Genomic DNA, 21,707 nt, shown 5'->3' with positions numbered 1-21,707 from the left:
TAAACATTCCACATATAAGCGATATCATATTTCTCTTTCTCCGTCTGGCTTATTTCACTCAGTATGACACACCTGAAAGTAACACAACATTGTTAATCAACTATACTCCACTATATAATGAAAAGTTAAAAAAAAGAAAAGTTTCTGAGTTTGACCATCAATAGGGAACACTAGTAATCAACAAGGGCTCTTCACCATACAGGCATCACTTAAGAGATCTTTCTATAACTCACTAGCTGTCTGCATACTCTCCTCATTGCCACCTTCATTTCTTGATTCCTGAGTGTGTAAATAACAGGATTCAGGAAAGGAGTGAGAACTGCGTCAAAGATGGCCAAGAACTTATCCAGGTGTATAGAGGGAGATGGCCACATGTAGACAAATATCAAAGGACTAAAGAACAAGACTACCACAGTGATGTGAGCTGAAAGTGTGGACAGAGCCTTGGATGAACCTGCTGAAGAGTGTTTCTGAACAGTGAGAATGATGATAATGTAGGAAATGATCAGAATGAAGAAGGAGCCAACAGAGATGAATCCACTATTGGCCGTGACCATGAACTCTAGTTGATCTGTGTCTGTGCAGACAAGTTTGATGAACCGAGGGAGGTCACAGTAAAAGCTGTCCAACACATTAGGGCCACAGAAGGATAAGTTTACCACAAAAACCAATTGAACCGTGGAGTGGGTAAAGCCAATCATCCAGGCAGCTGCTAAAAAGGAGATACACATTCTTGGGCTCATGATGGTCAGATAATGGAGAGGCTTACATATGGCAACATATCTGTCAAAGGCCATGGCTATGAGCAGCACCATCTCCACACCACCAATGACGTGGATGAAGAAGATCTGAGCGATGCAGCCTCTAAAGGAGATGACTTTATGCTTTCTGAAAAGGTCATACATCATCTTGGGAGAAGTGACAGAAGAAACTCCCAGGTCAATGAAGGAGAGGTTGGCCAACAGAAAGTACATGGGGGAGTGTAAGTGAGGGTCAGAAGTCACAGTGAGCATAATGAGGGAGTTTCCCATCATGCTTGTCACGTATAAACTAGAGGAGAACACAAGGAGGAGAAGCTGTATTTTCCAGGAATTGGTGATCCCTAGGAACACAAACTCTGACACCACAGAGTGATTTGCTCCATCCATGGGCTGTGCTAGCACTGCTACCTGAAGGAGGACAATAAGAGCAAGTGTAACTTATCATAATTATATTAATAAATTAGAAGAACAGAGATTAAAGTTATGAAAGCCTATTTCCACACTGCATTAAAACTGACCTAATATGCTCATGGCCTCTAAAGGAAAATTGGTTGTTGTCATATAGGGCTGTTATTAGCACCAACTTGTCTCTGCATTTAATACTCTCTGCTTCCTCCCAGGGTTGATGCCCTGTATTACTCATGAGATACAAGATGGTCAACATTAGTAAAAGGAATTCAATCGCAAACCTTTTGACTTTTGGTACTAAAACTAATATGATCTGACCCTGGTCACATTGAACCAATCACTACTGCCATCTCTTCCAAGCCTATAAACTTTCATCTGGCCCTACCTGTGGGAACATATTCACCTTCAATATTACTTAAATGTTTACCACATCTACAAAGCCTTGTTTTATTATTACTAGCAGTTATTTTACTTTCCTTTGTATTATAGTGAACTGATTACACTTCTAACTTAAGTAGACTCTAAGCTTCTTGAAGGCAGTGATCTTGACTCATTCATATTTTTACTCCCTGAAGCAATGAAAAATGGTCCACACAGAGAGGTGCAGGTCCATGAAATGTCTGTTACCAGTTTGTATCATACCAGGCACAGATTTGAGGCAGTATTTAAAAACTTCTCTAGCAATTTGATATATAGTGACACCAAGTTTCTGATTTTGTATTTTACAAAAGTAGTAGCGCATGAAGGACTAGAAATTAAAGAAAAAAAATCTTATTCTTCAACACAGGTAATTTGAGAAACAATGCCTTGGGGTAGTTAGCATGATCTGAAAAGCTTAAAACTGTGAAATGCCAATGTAGTGGAAACCATTTTGTACACATCTGTGTGTAAAGGCTTATCCCACTATCTTGTAATTATTAACTGTTATTTAGAGATACATCATAGCTTAGCAAAAGGAATATAGGTTTTGGATTTAGATTTCAAGATTTATACTAAATTTCAAGGTTTATACTAAATTTCAAGATTTATACTAATTTATACCACTGACAGCTTTATCTTGGGCAAGTTACTTAAACTCCTTGAGCTTCCATTTATTTATCTATGAATTGTAATTAGTAAAATAACTAATGCATCTTAATCATATAGCTATATATACATACATATCTATATACATATCTATATTTTTTGGCATGCAGGATCTTCATTGTGGCATGTGGGATCTTTTGTTGCGCTGCGTGGGCTTCTCTCTAGTCGCAGTGTGTGGTTTTCTCTCTAGTTGTGGTGTGCAGGTTTTCTCTCTCATTGGGGCAAGCAGGCTCCAGAGCACATGGGCTCTGTAGTTTGCGGCACACAGTCTCTCTAGTTGCAGCATGTGGGATCTTATTTCCCTGAACAGGGCAATGCAAGGTGGATTCTCTACCACTGGATGACCAGGAAGGTACCCATATTGCTATATTAAGTATTCAGTAAATGCTATGTTTACTTCTCTTTATTTCACTTCCCCTAACAGCACTCAAAGCATGAGACATGATGAGTGAATAAGAAAATAAAACTGTATTGACCAACAGGGAACATCAAACTTTCATATCAGAAAATATATTTCAATAAAAATTATGATAAATATGTCACATTTTCTTAGTGATAGAAATTATACTATCTAGTATAAGTTTAATTGATTTGCTCTCAAAGAACATTGTATTTTTAGCAGTACTTACCACAAATGTAATTTATTATTCATTCAATTTTTTCTTCCCAACTAGGCTGCAAGCCTGTCTTCTTCAATCCAATTTATCACAAATAATTATTTGCTAAAAAGGTGGATAAAATGTACAGTTGTCCCTTGAACAACATGGGTTTGACCTTTGTGAATCCATTTACATGCGGATGTTTTTCAATAAATATATAAAAGTATACATGTAGAACATTGTGCAAGACTTGTATTGAAGTGGACAGCCTATCCTTATATAGACATAATGTGAGTAATGTTTAATATAAATATAATAATATGTCAGTTTTCTTATTTTTTATAACTTTGCTTTCAAAAATTACCATACAGTAAGCTTCTCTCTCAACTGGAAAAACTACATATTAGTCTATGATTACAGGTACGTGGATTTTTAAAAAAAAACAATGTTTCCAATATTAAGTTATGAATATTATTGTGATTGTAATACTAAATACCATAAAATTTTATAACAATTCATTCATTATTTTGTAGGCAAGGCTACCATGAAGCAATGTGTTGATTACTCAGGCTACCATGAGGCAATCACATTGCTGCTTCTTCATTTTCAGTATATAAATCATTATAACTAAATATCAATTTCTTTTCACTTTTTTTCATTTTTTATGTCTAGCGTTAGTAATATGTGTAACATCTACAGTGTTTTGTGTCCTATAAGACATGTAGATGTAGGCACTGACAGACAGATGATTCATCTTGTAAACAGATTTATAGGGATATGGTAGGATAATTACATAATTAGTTTAGAAATCCCCCTAGGGGATTAAAGACAGAAAGGAAATTTTAAGGGGGTTTGGGAGACTGTTGTAAGCTAATGACCACTCAAGAAAAGGATCCATAACCTAGCAACAATCTATCCTACCTTGAAGGAGCACCAGGTGCATTCGTGCCCCAGACACACTCAAGCCACAAATCCTAATGGTTAAAACATAAGACAATAAATATGAGGTTTGAATTTTGTTACATGAGGTCAGGGAGTTAATGGCCATTGAAGAGTAGCATTTCTACATATAGCTAATACAGGGATATAAGTGATAGATGAAAAAACTAGGGGAAAGGGGACATTATCCCAAAATGTGAGGTGAATTACCATATTTTAGGATATGTCACCATGTTTTTGCTAATATACATATGATTTAATAGTGCCATAACAGTCCTGCTTTAGACCATATAGGGTTAAAGGAGGAACTAATGATGTAAACCTTGACCAAAATTGAGGAAGAAGGTGGTTTTCTCCCCTCCTGACTTTTACTTTCATCATAAAAAATGTAGCTGGGCTGTGTGCTCCTTTGCCTGACTGTCTCTCTCACAAGCATCCTATGCTAATAAACTCACTCTTTGCCTGTTGCTTTGCCTCTTAGTGAACTCTTTCTGTGTTGAGACCAAAGAACTTGAACTTCTTAAGTCCTGAGACCAGAGATGCAGTTTCAATGAAAAGACTGTGGGTTCAAGTCCCCTACTAAGTTAAGGATTGTGGGTTCAAGTCCCAACCTGAGGTGCAGCCAGGTTTGAGTCCCATTAGATGAGTGCGGTGTCAAGATGATGTAAACTTACAGTACTAATTTCTTAGTAGCATTTTCCTTTCTCTGGTTAACTTTATTGTAAGAATATAGCATATAATATATATAATGTACAAAATATGTGTTAATCTACTGTTTATATTATTGGTAAGCCTTCCAGTGTACAACAGTCTACTAGTACTTAAGTTCGGGGGGAGACAAAAGTTATACTTTTTCCAATGCCCAGGGGGTCAGTGCCCCACCCTCGTTTTTTAAAGGATCAGATTTATTTGTTTGTGTTAGACAGTGAGCATGCGAGTAAAGAAGAAAGGATCAAGAGTCTAGGGAATTCAGGAAAGTGAAAATTTTGTCTGGAGGGAAACCAAAAATAGGAATAGGACTGAAAGGAAGTCTTCAATCTAGTCAGAGACTGAAATCAATGATCAACTTTGGGACCTACTGATAAATTCAATATTCCTTATTTAGGAACACTGCTAGTTATTATAGATCAGGAAATAAATACCAAATATATTAAATAACTTGACCAAAATCATGTTTACTTAGTGTTAGAGCTTATACTAGAATCCAAATCTACTGACTCCAAGATCACTCCCCTTTCAATTTTCTGCTTTATTTTTTTCTTTATTCATGACTTCCTGAGGATACAACCTGAACAAAAACCTGTGACAAGGTGATAGTAGAATTTGCTGGGGGAAAGATAAGCCCCTATTATATCTGATGACTGTCATTTAGTGTCATGCTGATAACTGCTGCCTTGGTCTCCATGATTAGTCATCCCTGACAACTTCTATCACTAATTAATGTACCTCAGAGTCCTGGGAAACTTGGCCATTTGATAAAACATTTGTTTTTAGTCTACTTGTTTGGACAAGTACTCTTATTTGGAACAGAAGGTTTTTGGATGGACTCATGATATAAATGGCAGTTTAATTTGTTCCACTCAACCTCTCTATCTCCAGAGGGGCCTCAGACACCTAAAGAGGACCAGCATGACTGACCTACTTAGATGCCTCCATAAAGTTGCCTGTATTCAAGTTCTACCTCCTGCATGAAATCACTCTTGATTTCTCCAACCTGGGCAGTTTTCTGATTCTAGTGTTTCATTTTAACTTCCCAAATGGGCCATAAGACAATTCTACCCATCATATTTCTTTATAAGCTCCACAGTGCTCTGAAAAGTGCTAGAGGACATAACAGGTCTTCAGTAAAAAGCCTGAGCACCCCATTTGAGTCAAATATATTGAGGTTACTCATCAATCTCACTGTGGATACAGGAACTCTAGACTTCATCTGTGACTTTATACTAAAGACAAACTCTGTGTATGATTTTGTCATTCTTTGAATTTGTCTCTATTTTAGCTCTTACCATATTGCATAGCAATTATTTTTATTATTGTTTAAGGAGGCTGCAATGAGATAATAAAATGAGTATAAACTTCAGTATCTGAAAAATCATATTTCCTATTTTGTTACCTAATAACTTGGTGATCTTGGATAACATACATTTCATCTCTGAGCCCTTTTCCCATCTGCAAAACTGAGAAAAATCATGTTTTACAGAACTGAGAATGTGAGATAATATTTGTCATCAAATCCAGTTAATTTTTCTTCTTTAATACCCCTAGTAGTAGAAATAACATATAGCCACAGTGAGGTGACATATAAGTAAATTATTGTAAATTGCTACAATGCAGTGAATTATTTGGAAAGGAAACCAAATAAGCAAGATTTATATTTGTCATCATGGAAAAAATCTCAAAAATACAATATTGAATGAAAAACATAAAATTATAAAATAATACATGTAAAGTGATATAATCTTGTGAACTGATATAATTTTGTGAATTTCATAAACAATAATTTTAAATAAATAAATAAGTATAAAAGTTTGAACAAGAAGGCTACACGACAACTTCAGAATAGTGATTTTCTCCAGGGAGGGAGAAAGAGAAATTTATAGGATGAGTGAATTTATTTTTAGTTTTAATGATTTACTACCAAGATATCTGATAAAAATGAACAAATATACATTGTTGAATATTGAACACTGTCAGTCATACAGTTTTGAGTACTTTTAAAATGGGTGAAATATGTCACAATTCCTTTTTTGATTTAATGTATCTGCTCCTTTTTCTTCTCACTGCCCACACTTTCATCACTTCTCCCCAGATTTACCACAAAACCTCATCAGGATCCTCTCCCTCTAGTGTTTTTGCTGTTCAAACAAAAATCCAACAGCTTTGAAAACAGATGTCAAAACAGCGTTAATAGTTTAATGAGTGCTTGTTTGCTTTCAGACAACCCTCAAACTATGAATAGAGCAATCACAGCCTTCTGGTATCTGCTGCTTTTTAACCTCATTTCCTGTTTCATTTTTTTCTACTTCCTTTCTCGCACCTCATGATCTGACATCACCTGTTTAGTACCTGACAAGACCACACACCACATGCCTTTAAATATACTGGTTCTTCTTCCCCAACTCTCCTTCTACCATTCCATCATCTCCAGCCACTGCACTTCTCTCTGGAAGAGAAGTACAATTCACACCTCAAAGTAAACACATGCTATAATGTTTAGACTCCCTTTCCTACAACCTCTTCACAGTCTATGCAGATCCACACATTCCTTGTCTATGTTCCTATTCATAGCACTTTATTCATGCCACAAAGCATCACCTATCACATTACTTTATAGTTAGTTTTGTATGTAAATGAATTGAGAAGAGGGATTATGTTTATCCTTTTTTGTAACCTCAACTGCTAACACATGCCTAGAATAAAAAAGGAGGGAGATGGACTTCCTAGGTGGCGCAGTGGGTAAGAATCCGCCTGCCAATGCAGGGGACACGGGTTCGATCCCTGCCCCAGGAAGATACCACATGCCGCGAAGCAACTAAGCCAGTGTGCCACAACTATTGAGCCTGCGCTCTAGAGCCCATGAGCCACAACTACTGAGCCCGTGAGCCACAACTACTGAGCCCATGTGCCACAACTACTGAGCCCATGTGCCACAACTACTGAAGCCCACGTGCCTAGAGCTCGTGCTCCGCAACAAGAGAGGCCACCACAATGAGAAGTCTGTGCACCACAAGGAAGAGTAACTCCTGCTCGCTGCAACTAGAGAAAGCCTGTATGCAGCAACGAACACCCAACACAGCCAATAAAATAAATAAATAAATAAATTTATTAAAAAAAAAAAGGGAGGGAGATAGCAAAAATATTGCTTCTGTGAAAATCTGGCTAGAGGTTTCAATGATGTGGAAATTATGACCTAGACATAATGAAGGTAGCCTTCAACATGGGAAAATCAGATTGCAGCTGATATAGTAATAGGTATGGCAGGTTATGTACTAATATATAACAATTCAATAAAGACAGAAGAGAATATAACTGGATGTTTAAAACCATTAAAATATGCATAATTACATACCTGGGAAGATGGATAAAAAGGCTGAGAAGAGTTCTGAAGACACAGAAAAAATAGCCTAGATTATAAAAGTGAGAAAGAATTAAGGAAAAAGAAACTATGTCAAAAGGAAAACTAAAAAGGAAGAAGAATTAAGGAAAGGATGTGTATAATAACAAAGAGAAGACAGACAAGGCCCACTTTAAATTAAGAGAGAGTTTATGGAATATGATTTTCATTACTTTCTGGATCGACTCTTCAGAAATTCTATAATCATAAATTACACTTTTTAGTACTATGTCTGCAGGTGTCTTTTAAGTGCTCAGTCTCTCGGGAGACTTCCTTCACAAGCCTTTATCAGTTATACACACCAAGTTGTAAGTTTATTTGTCCTTTGGATCTCTGATACCTTTCACTACATAAGACCTGGGAATTTAAGGAAAATGAGTTTAAAGGGGGAAGGAAATATAAATATGGAACCTAATTGGACAAAATTGACTGTTCTTTAGTTATGTTGAATGAATACTGGAAAAAAAGTTTAGAAGAAGTAAAAATTAAGTATTCCCTAGATGTACGAAAAGGCAGAGAAATATACAAACATATATCAGAATATAGAAAGTCATAGTTTGAAGTGTGAAATTCTAGATAGGATTCTAGATGGACACACTAGGATATGATGTCTAGTCACATAGAAGTCATCAAATACCTGCAGTCAACCTCCTGACTGATGATGTTCTGAAACCACATTCTCTTATAGATAGGTTTTGCTCAGAGAAAGTTGTTAGATTGCTTTTCTCAAACACATTGATTATAACCACTTGTTTTAAGTAAATATTCACGATAAAAAAGAAAAGGCCTAGGTCTTTGCCTCTTCTTGTGATTAATCCTCTCTCTTGACCCTTTCAGATTCCAGAAACAGATTCACAGACATTTTATCTCTATAGATAAGTAAAATACTGGTAGCTGTGATTCCCAGTAATAGAAGTATCAAGCTGAAAGGGGTCTATGACATCTCTTGGATTTGAAAACCTAAACTGTCATTCATATAAATTTCCTTCTCAACCTAAAAATATGTAGAGGTTATAACTTCCTTCAGCTGAAATGTCCTGCATTTTATTTTAAAAATTGTCATAAATTCTTCTCAACACCTAAGGAAAAATGCCTCTTGTAATTTAAAAAGATTTCTTTTACTCATTATAACTGTGTGCAATGTAAATAGTTTTCAATTAACTTTTTATGTACATAACGTCAGAGAAATGTCACCCCTTAGCTTTCTGTTTCTAAGCCTCAAAAACTCAATCGCTTTCATATTTTCTCTTAGGATCTCTTTCTCATCTACACCCCACCTCCAAAATAAAATCACAGTTGTCAACTTTCTCTAAACCTTCTGCATTCTACTTATAGTTTAGAGGCAAAATTAATAAACAAAATTCTAAAATTGTAAAACATTTAAAACAGCACGAAAACCAACTGATCTCCTGGTAGTTTTCACTTTATTTGTATACTTTCCACATCATATTTTAAGATGACATTTACATTGGAAATAATTTATTCAGCTTTGGGTTTTTGGGTATCTCTTCTCTTCAGGTATTTCCCATTCAGACCTTTTTCATATTGAAAATTTTATAAGTTCCTAATAAATTTGCTTCCCTTTTCATAGAAGAGAACTGGTTTATACTTCATCTGTTTTGAAAAACTAATGGAGATTACAAGAAGCCTGTTTTCTTAGTTTCTTGCATCGCTAATTTTTCTTACCTGTTTATCAAACCACAGAGAGTGAGAATCACTCATATAATCATCCTGGCAACAGAGTGCGAAACCCCAAACTTTATAAAGCCACCTGACTTTTCCTAATATTTTTCACATTACTGTAACACTCTGTGATTCTAGTCAAAAATCAAAGTCATTTTACCTTCTCCAACATGTCAATACCCCTTTCACATTTATGCTTCACTACTAGTGTTATCTCAGACACTAGCTACCCAGCTTTAGGATAACACTCACGTCCATAGCAGTTCATGTTTGACACCAGAGCTATTCTCCTTATTGTTAAATTTATCCTCAGTCTTCTATTTTACCTGTACAAAGAAAAGGGCATCCTCACAGTCTTAGATTTTCTGTGTTCTCTAACACAAAGTGCCATAAATCTTGCCATTGTGGAAATAAAGCTAATTAACAGTTCTAGCGGACAGTGATCAAGCAATACTGCCTAGATCAGAGTTTACAAGGAGTTCACGGATCAAGAGAGAGACTTTACCCCTAGGGACCTATTTGGTTTGACCAAAACAAAGGTCCTAAAGATTCATAATAAGACACTAGAGACAAAGAGGAAACAACACATGTTTATCAACATAGAAGGATAGAACATGCTGTACTCAAGATTCTGTTCCCTTGATTTACAACTTTTAAATACTTTGATACATGGCTAATGGACTTCCATTTTCACTCTTGCCGTGTCCCCACAATTGTTAGAAGAGAGAAGTTTTCCATCAGCTGGTTCAGTGACATGAGGAGCCCAAAGTTGTCAGAGGCCAGTCATATCTGTGTTTCCTGAGGCACTAGGACCTTGGAATCTACTAAACCAAAGTTCACAAGAATAGGGAGCAAAAATTTTCATGTAAATGATTTGGTCCTATTGTTACAGTGACTTTTTCCACCTTAGGTTCACATATTCAGGCTATAGGACAGATGGTAACATATAGTGGCCACTGGTTTAAGACATGTTCTGCATTTAATAGACAGCATCTTAAATTTGCAAGATGTTCATTTCCTGGTTGATACAAAAGCTGAGCATTTCACCACTTCATCAGTGATTTGTTTCTTGGTTATGGAACATGAGTAGGTACAGTAAATTCTTTGGGTATGAGTCTCATCACACTTAATTTCCTGTAAAAATGTGTCCAGAGCTGATGTTTCACGGGACACTGTAGGAACAGATAAGGCATAAAAGGTATTCTATAAGTCTATAAATGGTAGTTCCAGCAGAAGCATCATGGTCAGGAAAGAAGAATCAGCATCCAGAATAAATTTATATCATTATGAAGACAAGTCTCTAAACCTTCCAGAACAGGCAGACACTGAGTCTACTGAGAGTATTGTGATGGGTGGCACCAAAGAGTGTCCTGAGGCTTTCTTTTGCATTGGCTTTATTTTTGCATCATGACCTAGTCACGATGGTGGTCAGATCACCCATAGTGAGGGGAAGTTATGTTGTTGAGTCTACGCAGAGACTTCACTTACGCTGCTATGGCCACTGTTTAGTACCAACGAGGAACAAATTAGTACATGATACTAATAAAGCAATACTAGGATAGCTGGCAAAAGAGGCTGATGTACATCGCAGAGGCAAATCATTTTGTTTCTGTATAGTGAATAATATATAATGGACTTTTACATGGGCTTTCTGTACCCTCTCTGAAAATCCATCCACATAACTCTCCCATGACTCCATCGCAAGAAATTTATACTCTTCTTCTTTCTTAGGCCTTAAAGAAACAAACCAACCATTAGCCCTCTCCACAAATTAGTAAGATCTGTACCATAGGCCATCTTTCCTTCCCTGGGATGGGTACAACTACAGTATTCCCTGACTGGATGAAGGGCAAGATGGCAGCAGAGGAAGACCCTGAGCTCATCTCCTCCCACAGGCACACTGAATCTATACCTGCACACTGAATCTATACCTACACACAGAGCAATTACTGCTGAAGAAGACCTGAGGGCTGCTTGAATAGCTACTGCCAGATTTAGTCTGTATAAAAATGGGTAGGAATGATGGAACACAGTGCCCATGGGACCCTCATACCCATCATAGAGACCTCCAGTAGGGAGGGATATTACTGAGAGGTTACCCTGAGACACAGAGTGAAAAAAGAGTTGTTTAAAGGGCACCGAGATTATATGGGAAGAAAATCCGTTTAGTAACAGTAGGTCATCTGTCTAACAAGCAGGAAACTGCTGGAGCCCTCTCTGAGATTAGAGGTGCTAACAAGCCCCATTTTTGACCTCCTCCTCCAAGGATCTCCCTGGTCTGCACGCCTCGATCCCCAGCCACTCCTATAAGGTGGCCTTGGGCACAGCACTCCCTAGGAGCTGTCCCCAGCCCAGATGCTTGTGCTCCAGCCAGCCTGCCAAAGCCCCAAGGCACAAGCTGTCTACTCATGCTCCTACACAAGGCCACTCTTTCAAGACTAGGATAGGTAGCTATTTCACCTAATTCACAGAAAAAAGAATCACTGGCAAAACCAAGTGAGAAGATAGAGGAATAGGTTTCAAACAAAATTACAAGGGACTTCCTTGGTGGTCCAGTGGTTAAGACACCACTCTTCCACTGCAGGTGGCATGGGTTTGATACCTGGTTGGGGAACTAAGATCCCACATGCCATACAGTGTGGCCAAAAAGGAAAAGAAAAGAAAAAAGAAAAAAAATTACAAAATGAAACTCCAGAAAAAACCCTAATGAAATGGAGCTAAGTAATTACCTGATAAAGAGTTAACCTGATTATAAGGATATTCATCAAAGTCAGGAGAAGAAAGGAAGAACTCAGTGAGAACTTCAACAAAGACTTAGAAAATATAAGAAAGAAGCAATCACAACTGAAGAATTCAATAAGTGAAATAAAAAATAACAGAAGACTGGATGATACGGAACAGATAAGCAATCTCTAAGATGTAATAGTGAAAATCACTCAATCAGAACAGAGAAAAAGAAGAAAGAATTTTTAAAAATTATGAGAGTTCAAGGGAACTCCAGGACAAGGGTAGTAACATTCACATTGTAGGGGTCTGACAAGCAGGAGAGAGAAACAGAGAACGTCTTTGAGGAAATAATGGTTGAAAACTTCTCTACCCTGGGAAAGGAAACAGCCATCCAGGTACAGGAAGCACAGATAAACCCAAAGATAAACCCACCAAGACATATTAGAATTAAAATGGCAAAGTTTAAAGATAAAGTGATCACCTTAAAGGCATCAAGAGAGAAACAATCACATACAAGGGAAACCCCATAAGAATATCAGCTGATTTCTCAGGAGAAATGTTACAGGCCAGAAGGGAGAAGCAGGATATATTCGAGGTGCTGAAAAGAAAAAAAAATATGTGGAACACTCTGACATAAATTATAGAAATATTTTTTTGGATCTGCTCTTCAGGCAAAGGAGACAAAAGCAAAAATAAACAAATGGGACCTAATTAAACTTAAAAGTGGTTTCCAGAGGGGAGGCGGGTTGGAGGATGGGTGAAATAGGTGAAGGGGATTAAGAGGTATAAACATCCAGTTATAAAATAACTAAGTCACAGGATTGTAATGCATAGAACAGGGAATATACTCAATAATATTATAATAACATTAAATGGAATATCTATAAAAATTTTGAATCAGTATGTGTAAACCTGAATCTAATATAATATTGTAAACCAACTACACCTCAATAAAAAAACTAAATCAAAATCAATAAAAACTTGTTTTGCAGTTCTCTCAGGGTCTCCATATCTAAATCTAATGATCAATTCTTAGTCCTCATTTTAAACCCAATTATTTACTCCAATCTTCATATACATTTTCTTCACTTGGCTTCCCAAGCTCTACACAAATCTTGGTTTTCTTTCTATGTTGCTGGTGGCTCCTTCATAGTCTTCATCAATTATTATTCACATTTTCTCTGACCTCAATGTTTGAGAATGCCAGGGGTGAGGTCTTTAACTTTGTGTTTTTTCTATCTATAGTCATGCTCTAGGTTATCTTACTTAGTACCACACCTTTACACAATATGTATGTGTCAATCTTTTGCTCAGATTTCTACCCTGTATATCACACTTGATTATCCAGATGCCTACTTTACATTTCCACTTGCATATCCTATAACCATTGTAGACATAATGTGTACTAAATTGAGCTCCTGTTCTTATCTGCTTCTCCACCTTAAGTGATGACAAATCCATCTTTCCAGTTGCTTGAGTCAAAAAATTTGGAGTCATTTCTCTCACATCCAGTATCCCATCAATTGGCAAATCCTATTAGCTAACTCTGCAATTTCTCACCACTGACATCTTACCAAGTGCATTGTACCCAAGCCACCATCTCTCTCTCCCCTTAATTTGTGCAGTAGACTCCTAACTTATCACTGCAGAGACCACTGCATCACCCTTCTTTAGGTTTTTCTCAGCAGGACAACCAGACAGAAAATAATTTTAAGTGTAAGTGATATTATACCACTTTTCTTCTTAGAGCCCCCTTCCTCAGAGTAAAGGCCAAATTCTTTTTTTTTAAAGCCAAATTTATTACAACAGTCTACAGAATGCCACATGATTTGGCCTCTCTCTAACTCATTGTATTTTCTCATACTATCCTCCCACTGTTTTACACTGACAAAGTCACACTGGCATTCTTGATGTTTCTTGAACACACCAGGCACAACAGGCCTTTGTTCAGGCTATTCCCTCTGTCTGGGATGCCCTTCCCCTCTCATAGCTGCATTGTTAACTCAGTTAGCTATACCAGGCCTTCCCAATGATGCCCATCCTAACTACCCTACTTAGAAGTCCAACCAACTCTCCCAACTCTTGAAGTTTCAATCCAACTTAACCTACTCTATTATATTACTATTGCACTTATTTCTTTTTAACTTACTATAAAACTTGCTTATTTATTTTGCTTATTACTTATTGTCTAAATAGCTCCACTACAACATAAACCTCACAATAGTAGGAATTATTTTAAAAATATTGTATTTATTGATGTATCCCAAAAGCCTACAATAATGCCTCTCAGTAGGCACTTAATATTTACTGCATGACTGAAAAATTGTGGGGGCAAGGGGGAGTGAAAGAGGGAGAGGGAGAGAATCGCTCTTGGTTTTCTTGTTTTTGTGACTGGATAGAAGATAGTGGAAGAGGACACAGTTTTCAGTGATGACCATGAGTATCATTTTGAATCTATTCGAAGGAAATATGAAGCATCCAAGAGGAGAGGTCAGAAGATATATTACATATGGGTCTAGATCCCAGAAGAGACAGGGACTATATTTATATGATAATGTAGTATAAAATGGGTACAAATCATACAGGTAATGATTATTCACTAAATGGTGCTGAGAGAATTAATAAGCAAATATGAAAAATTTAGGTTCTCCCATTTTCAGCAAAATAATTTATAGGTGCATAAAGTATCTTAGAGATACATATTCATGAATTTTCATTAGGTACTGGAATGGAAAAGAATTAAGCATAAAACTATGAAGGCACAATTTACTAGCTCTGTGGAGTTGAGGTCACAAAACGTACAACTTTAATGTTGCAGAATATGATAAGTAAAATTAAAAAGATAAATTGGGGAAGACATTTTGAACACAAATACTAAAATATATGAGTTAATGTCTTTACATATATGAGGGATTCATAAATCAATATGAAAAAACTAATATTCCACCTACAAGGGTGGGAAAGAACACCTTAAAAAAGGATATTAATTTCTAATTCATAAGAAAAAGCATCTGACAATTTTTGCCAGCCCTGAATCACTTACTTCTTTCCACCGATGGCTGTACCCACCTCCCCCATTTGGGAAATGCTTTCCCTCAAATTCATATAGTTCTCTGGAGGCTGTGAATCAGATAACACTAGGGTGGGTGTGTGTCCAGACTGGTCCATGAGAGACCTAGCATGGAGTAAAAACAATGACAATTAGGATCCTCTCGTGTTTTAATGCTGATTCTAGGAGAGAAAATCTTTCCTTTTTCTGCTGGAATGATTTAAACTTTGAGTTATTTGCAGCCTCTCCTTTCTCCCCACACCATGCATAAAATAGTCCATGTGCAAAAGAAGAAAATGAGACCAATATACAGAGATAAACAGTGAATAGATAGGGAGGAGAGAAGGAAAGAGAGGAAAGAGCAAAGAGATGAGAGTGAATGAGAGAGCAAAATCCAAAAGTGTGAAAGTAAGTGAATCCCTGGATTCTGTGAGGCTGGCTCTCTATTGGACATCCCAGTAACCTGAGTCATAAGTTCATTTTTAAAAATATTTTAAAATTTTAAATTGTGGTAAAAGCCACCCCCCAACATACAATTTACTATCTTAATAATTTCTAAGTGTACAGTTCCGTATGTTAAGTATATTCACATTGTTGTACAACAGATTTTTAGATCTTTTCCTCTTGAACAATGGAAACTTCACATTTCTTTTTTATTTACTTTAAGCTTGCCTTGATTGGATTCCTGACACATGTAACTCAAAGAGCTCAGATTAATAAAATGTGAAAAAGTACAAGCATGAAAAATCAAAGAACTCTAAAATAATATTTAATCTTTTTTATCTTTTAAATTGATAAATATTTTAAATAAATGATAATATTCAGTGTTTGGGAGGGGTACTGTAATGGATATACTTTTTAGCAGGTACAAATCTTTTGGGAGAAATTATAATATGAATAAAGAGTTTAAAAAATATTATTCCCTATTAATTCCAAATGTATCAATTTATATAAAGGAAGTCATCTGAAATACAGCAGAAGTATATGAATGAATTTTCAAGGCAGAATAAAAAATTGAAGATAATCTAATTGACTAACATCAGAGGAATAACAAATACAATTATGATATTGCCACATAATGCAATATTGCATGTGTATTTAAATTATTTTGTACTACAATATTTCATAATGTGAGAGAATTCTCAGAGTATAATATTTATCAAAAAGTCAGGATACAAATGAAGAGACCATAAAATTCTAATTTTGTAAATATGTTTATATTTAGGCATAGAACAACACTAGAAAGAGATATAATGGGATATTACTACTATTTGATTACTATGTGTCTCGGTGTGTTCCTCCTTGAGTTTATCCTGCCTGAGACTCTCTGAGCTTCCTAGACTTGGATGACTGTTTCCTTTGCCATGTTAGGGAAGTTTTCAGCTATTATCTCTTCAAATATTTTCTCAGGGCCTTTGTCTCTCTCTTCTCCTTTTGGGACCCCTATACTGTGAATGTTGATGCATTTAATATTGTCCCAGAGGTCTCTCGGATGTCTCATTTCTTTTCATTCTTTTTTCTTTATTCTGTTCTGCGGCAGTGATTTCCACCATTCTGTTTCCAGCTCACTTATTCATTTTTTTGTCTCATTTATTCTGTTATTGATTCCTTCTAGTGTATTTTTCATTTCAGTTATTGTGTTGTTCATCTCTGTTTGTTTGTTATTTAGATCTTCTAGCTCTTTGTTACATATTTCTTGTATCTTCTTGATCTGTGCCTCCATTCAATTTCCAAGATCTTGGATCATTACTCTGAATTTCTTTACTGAAATTGTTCTGAATTCGTTTTCAGGTAGATTGCCCATCTCCACTTCACTTAGTTGTTCTTCTGGGGTTTTATCTTGTTCCTACATCTGGGACATATTTCTTTGCTGTCTCAAATTGTCCAACTTTCTGTGATTGCAGTTTCCATTCCACAGGTGGCAGGGTTGTAGATCTATTTGCTTCTGCTGTCTGACTCCTGATGGATGAGGCTGTCTAAGAGACTTGCAAAGGCTTCCTGGGTGGAAGGGACTGGTTCCTGCCCAGTGATGAGTGGAGCTGGGTCTTGTCCCTCTGGTGGGCAGGGCCATGTCAAGAGGCTCAGGAAGACTTTAGGCAGCCTGTCTTTTGATGGTGGGGCCATGTTCCTTTCTTGTTGGTTGTTTTGCCTGAGGCATTCCAGCACTGGAGCCTACAGGCTGTTGGGAGGGACCAGGTCTTGGTGAGAAAATGGTGGCCTCTAGGATGGCTCATGCCAATGAGTACTGCCCAGAACTATCACCACCAGTGTCTTTGGTCCCCACAGTGAGCCACATTACCCTGCACCTCTGCAGGACACCCTCCAATACCAGCAAGTAGGTCTGACCCAGGCTCTTATGAGGTCACTGCTTTTTCCTCTGGGTCCTGGTATGCACAAGACCTTGTGTGCACCCTCTAAGAGTGGTTTCTGTTCCTCCCAGTCCTCTGGAATACTGTGATCAAACCCCACTGGCCTTTGAATCCAGATGCTCTAGGGGCTCCTCCTTCTGATGCCAGACCCCCAGGTTGGGGAGCCTAATGCGGGGCTCAGAACTTTCAATCCTATGGGAGAACCTCTATGATATAATTACTTTCCACTTTGTGGGTCGCCCACCTGGCTGGTATGGGATTTGATTTGATTGTGATTGCATCCCTCTACTCTCTCATTGTGGCTTCTTCTTTGTCTTTCCAGGATATTAGTAATAATTATCACCATATGTTGATTTCTATTTTTCATCTCTAATTTCCAAATAAACCTTATGTAATGAGCATATTTCCTTTTCATTAGAAGAAAAAGTAATGTTTTCTTAAAGAAATAAGAAAACCACAGAGAATTTCACTTCAGAATTAATTGAAAATATAGGTCCTTAGACTCAGAGCTGTACTTGTAAATATCCTTTTAATTGTAGATGATAGAACTACAACTTAAACAAATTTAGGCAAGAGGATGGGTGTACTGGCTCATTTAATAGCTCAGCTAGTGACCAAATTTTCTGCAGCGTGAGAATAAAGCTGAATGCCCAAGACTTCGGGAACCAAAAACTTGAATTCTGCCAAGTTTCTGTCTTTAAACCCTACGTCTTCTTCTCTCACATGTCTTTCACAAAGTGCCTCAGTTTCAATTTCTGATGACAGGAAATATGATTGCCAGCAGTTTCTACACACACAGCTCCAAAATGGACTGAGGCTTGCTCTCCCTCTATTTCCAAGTCTAACATCCTGGGGAAAGTTCAGATTTTGCCCAACATGGTCAGAGACTCATACCTGCACCATTCAACTGTGGCTCAGAGATATGTCATTATAATTTGGTTCAGAAGCCCAACCTCTGACCAGACAGTGGCGGTCAGAGAGGTAGGATCTACATGTCATCTTGTAATCATATCACATGGTTGCTGCAAGAGAAAGATACCTTTACCAGAAGAAGGAGGTTGCTGATCTGGGCAAACAATAGAGTAGGTGTCCACTAAAAGAAGTAATTTTTTTTGAATAAGAAAGTGTGACCTAAATAAAGGTTTACATTAGATGATACTGAAAATCTTCATTCAGGATGTAGTTGGGGAATCTATCTTGTCATGGATAAAGACCTGACACAAAGGCAGAAAGAGAAAAGATTGGGAAAAAATCTGGGAATCCCTCCTGAACCTACTGAACATTATTTAATCAATGGTGGAGGAAAACCCAGTGAAACTTCCATTTTAAAAATACCAATTCAAAACATTATAGGGAGACTGAGTATAAGTGCTAGCTACTAAAGTGATAGATAGCTATTGGTTTTCCAAGGGTCCAAAAAAGGACCCAAAAATGAATAAATAAAGGAAGAGCAATAGGAATCAAAAGAAAAGGCAAACAAATCATCAAGTAAGATAAGTTATGATGTAAATAAGTGCCGCTTATAAGACTAAAGGAGAATGACAAACTGGTTAAGATGTATGGAATATGTATGAGGATGTGTAAGGATCAGAATTATTTGTACTACATGTTTGAGAATGAGCCCTGGTTCTTCTTTGTTGAAATGGGTATGAATTGAAGTTTCCAAATCTATTGGTGCAATCCCTCATTCCTATAAAATAGAATATTGTCACATATAAATCATCTCCCAGACTAAAATTTAGCTTGCAATGACTCAGATCATTGAAATGCAACAGGACTAGTCATGCCAGCAGAAGGAATAGGAAGAATCTGGCTAGTTACATACGGAAATAAGAATGTATCTGTAAGAGCATAGGGGTTAGACAGCCTGGAACATAGTATAAACAAGTCAAAAGGTAAATCTTGTGATGACCAGCCAGCACTGTCCAGATGAAAGGCCTGGCCGAGGATCCTATTTTACCAAATGTGATGACAGACATGTCCTGGTGTGGAGATACAAGCATTAAATATCAAAATCTGGTATGATTAAATATTTGTATAATCCAGCTAACTCTTCTTGCTCTGATTCCCTGCTCATTAATGTTCGTGTTATCACTTGACTTCCCAGAAATCTTCCTACAGTGAAAGAATGAGTTACACTTATGTGGAAATTCAGGACACTTGACTGATTTTTTGTGGCAGTGTAGTAAATGGGTATCTTGATGTATGTATTTCCATCTAGAATCACTTTACTTAGTATCAAACAGCATTCCCTTATACAACCCACTCTGACACTCAAGAGACAATTGTGATGTCTAAAACACAGTAGATTCATCAAGGTAATGTCTCCTGAGAGACATTCAGCCTTCTCCAGAAGACACTTTTTACCACAAAGCATGCTTTGTCTAACCATAGGCAGTGACACAGTTTCTTAGTTAACATTTCTAAAAGAATCATGTTATTTTAATCTGGGACACCTAAATGTTAACATGGTACTTGGAAACTCCTGATATTAAAATAATAAAAATTCAGTATTACTCCAACACAATAAGGAGACTTCATAATACTTTTGGCATTTAAGAAATCCTTCTGTAAATAATAAATTGACTGAATACTTTCCTCATTGCCACTTTTATTTCTTTGTTCCTGAATGTATAGATGATTGAATTAAAAAAAGGAGTGAGAACTGCATCAAAAACAGCAAGGAATTTGTCTAGGTGTGATGTGGGGTGAGGCCAGATATAAGCAAAGATGCAAGGACCGAAGAACGAAATCACCACCATGACATGAGTTGACAAAGTGGAGAGGGCCTTAGATGAGCTACCTGAAGAGTGTTTCCAAACAGTGATCAGGATAAAAATGTAGGAGACAATCAATATGAAGAATGATCCCAGAGATATAAACCCACTGTTGGCTGTGACCATGAACTCTAGCCTGTAGGTATCTGCGCAGGCAAGTTTGATGAACCGGGGAAAGTCGCAGTAAAAGCTATCTATTACATTAGGGCCACAGAATGGCAATTTTATAACAAAAACCAATTGAACCACAGAGTGAATCAAGCCAATTACCCATGCAGCAACCAGAAACAGAATACACATTTTTTGGCTCATAATAGTCAAATAGTGGAGAGGCTTACATATGGCAATGTATCTGTCAAAGGCCATGGCTATGAGCAGCACCATCTCCACACCACCAATGAGGTGGATGAAGAAGATCTGAGCAATGCAGCCTCCAAAGGAGATGACTTTACGCTTTCTGAAAAGATCATAAATCATCTTGGGAGAAAAGATAGAAGAGACTCCCAGGTCAATGAAGGAGAGGTTGGCTAACAGAAAGTACATGGGGGAGTGTAAGTGAGGGTCAGTCATCACAGTGAGCAAAATAAGGGAGTTTGCCATCATGCTTGCCATGTAGAAAACAGAGGAGAACACAAAGAGGAGAAGTTGGATCTCCCAGGAGTTGGTGAGTCCCAGGAAAACAAATTCTGATACCACAGAGTGATTCATTCCGTCCATTGATTTACTACCTCGAATGTTTCCAGATCAATAAAAAGGAAAAGAAAATAAGAGTGTTGATAATGTTCTATATTGTAATGATTAATTATTCGAGGATATTATACTGTGAAGACTGTAAATCTCCTAAATTCCTTCCCAGGGCCATATCATCACTAAATAAGCATTTTACCTGTGGTCACCTGAAGCAGCTGAGTCACTTCCACATGCAATATCCCTTTCACCACAGCCTCCAGGGCTACTCATCTATAAGTGAGAGAATGGAACAAATATGATGACATAGTAGACATGCATCATAGAGATTTTTAGGGGCAGGGAAGGTGGTACAGTGCACTACAAAGAGAAAAAGAAAGAAGAGATGGAGATGGCATTTGCCAGAACACACTTATTCTATTTTTACATTGTTCATAAAACAATCCTTCAGCCATTCAAGTTGTGTCATTTCTCAACCTCACTCATCTTGGGCACATAATATGTCTCT

At 37.2% G+C, this 21,707-nt stretch overlaps 2 protein-coding genes across 2 annotated transcripts; both read right to left on the bottom strand.

The window, feature by feature from the left end:
* Nucleotides 1-209: 209 nt before the first annotated feature.
* On the bottom strand, nt 210-1,157 carry LOC130845775 (olfactory receptor 4F3/4F16/4F29-like). Its single transcript, XM_057723482.1, has one exon. The coding sequence runs from the start codon at nt 1,146-1,148 to the stop codon at nt 210-212; it is 939 nt and encodes a 312-aa protein (XP_057579465.1). The 5' UTR covers nt 1,149-1,157.
* Nucleotides 1,158-20,290: 19,133 nt separating this feature from the next.
* Nucleotides 20,291-21,241, bottom strand: LOC130845770 (olfactory receptor 4F3/4F16/4F29-like). Its single transcript, XM_057723477.1, has one exon. It carries the CDS (start codon nt 21,227-21,229, stop codon nt 20,291-20,293), a length of 939 nt encoding a protein of 312 aa, XP_057579460.1. The 5' UTR covers nt 21,230-21,241.
* Nucleotides 21,242-21,707: the final 466 nt, after the last annotated feature.

The sequence above is a fragment of the Hippopotamus amphibius genome, chromosome 2 (genome assembly GCF_030028045.1).
Source record: "Hippopotamus amphibius kiboko isolate mHipAmp2 chromosome 2, mHipAmp2.hap2, whole genome shotgun sequence".
Classification (NCBI taxonomy): domain Eukaryota; kingdom Metazoa; phylum Chordata; class Mammalia; order Artiodactyla; family Hippopotamidae; genus Hippopotamus; species Hippopotamus amphibius.
Note: the sequence above shows the minus strand (reverse complement) of the source record. Positions and strands in the feature narration are given on the sequence as shown.

Bases quoted from the DNA above. Each gene is read 5' to 3' on its own strand.
- LOC130845775 (XM_057723482.1), bottom strand. From the start codon at position 1,148: ATGGATGGAGCAAATCACTCTGTGGTGTCAGAGTTTGTGTTCCTAGGG.
- LOC130845770 (XM_057723477.1), bottom strand. From the start codon at position 21,229: ATGGACGGAATGAATCACTCTGTGGTATCAGAATTTGTTTTCCTGGGA.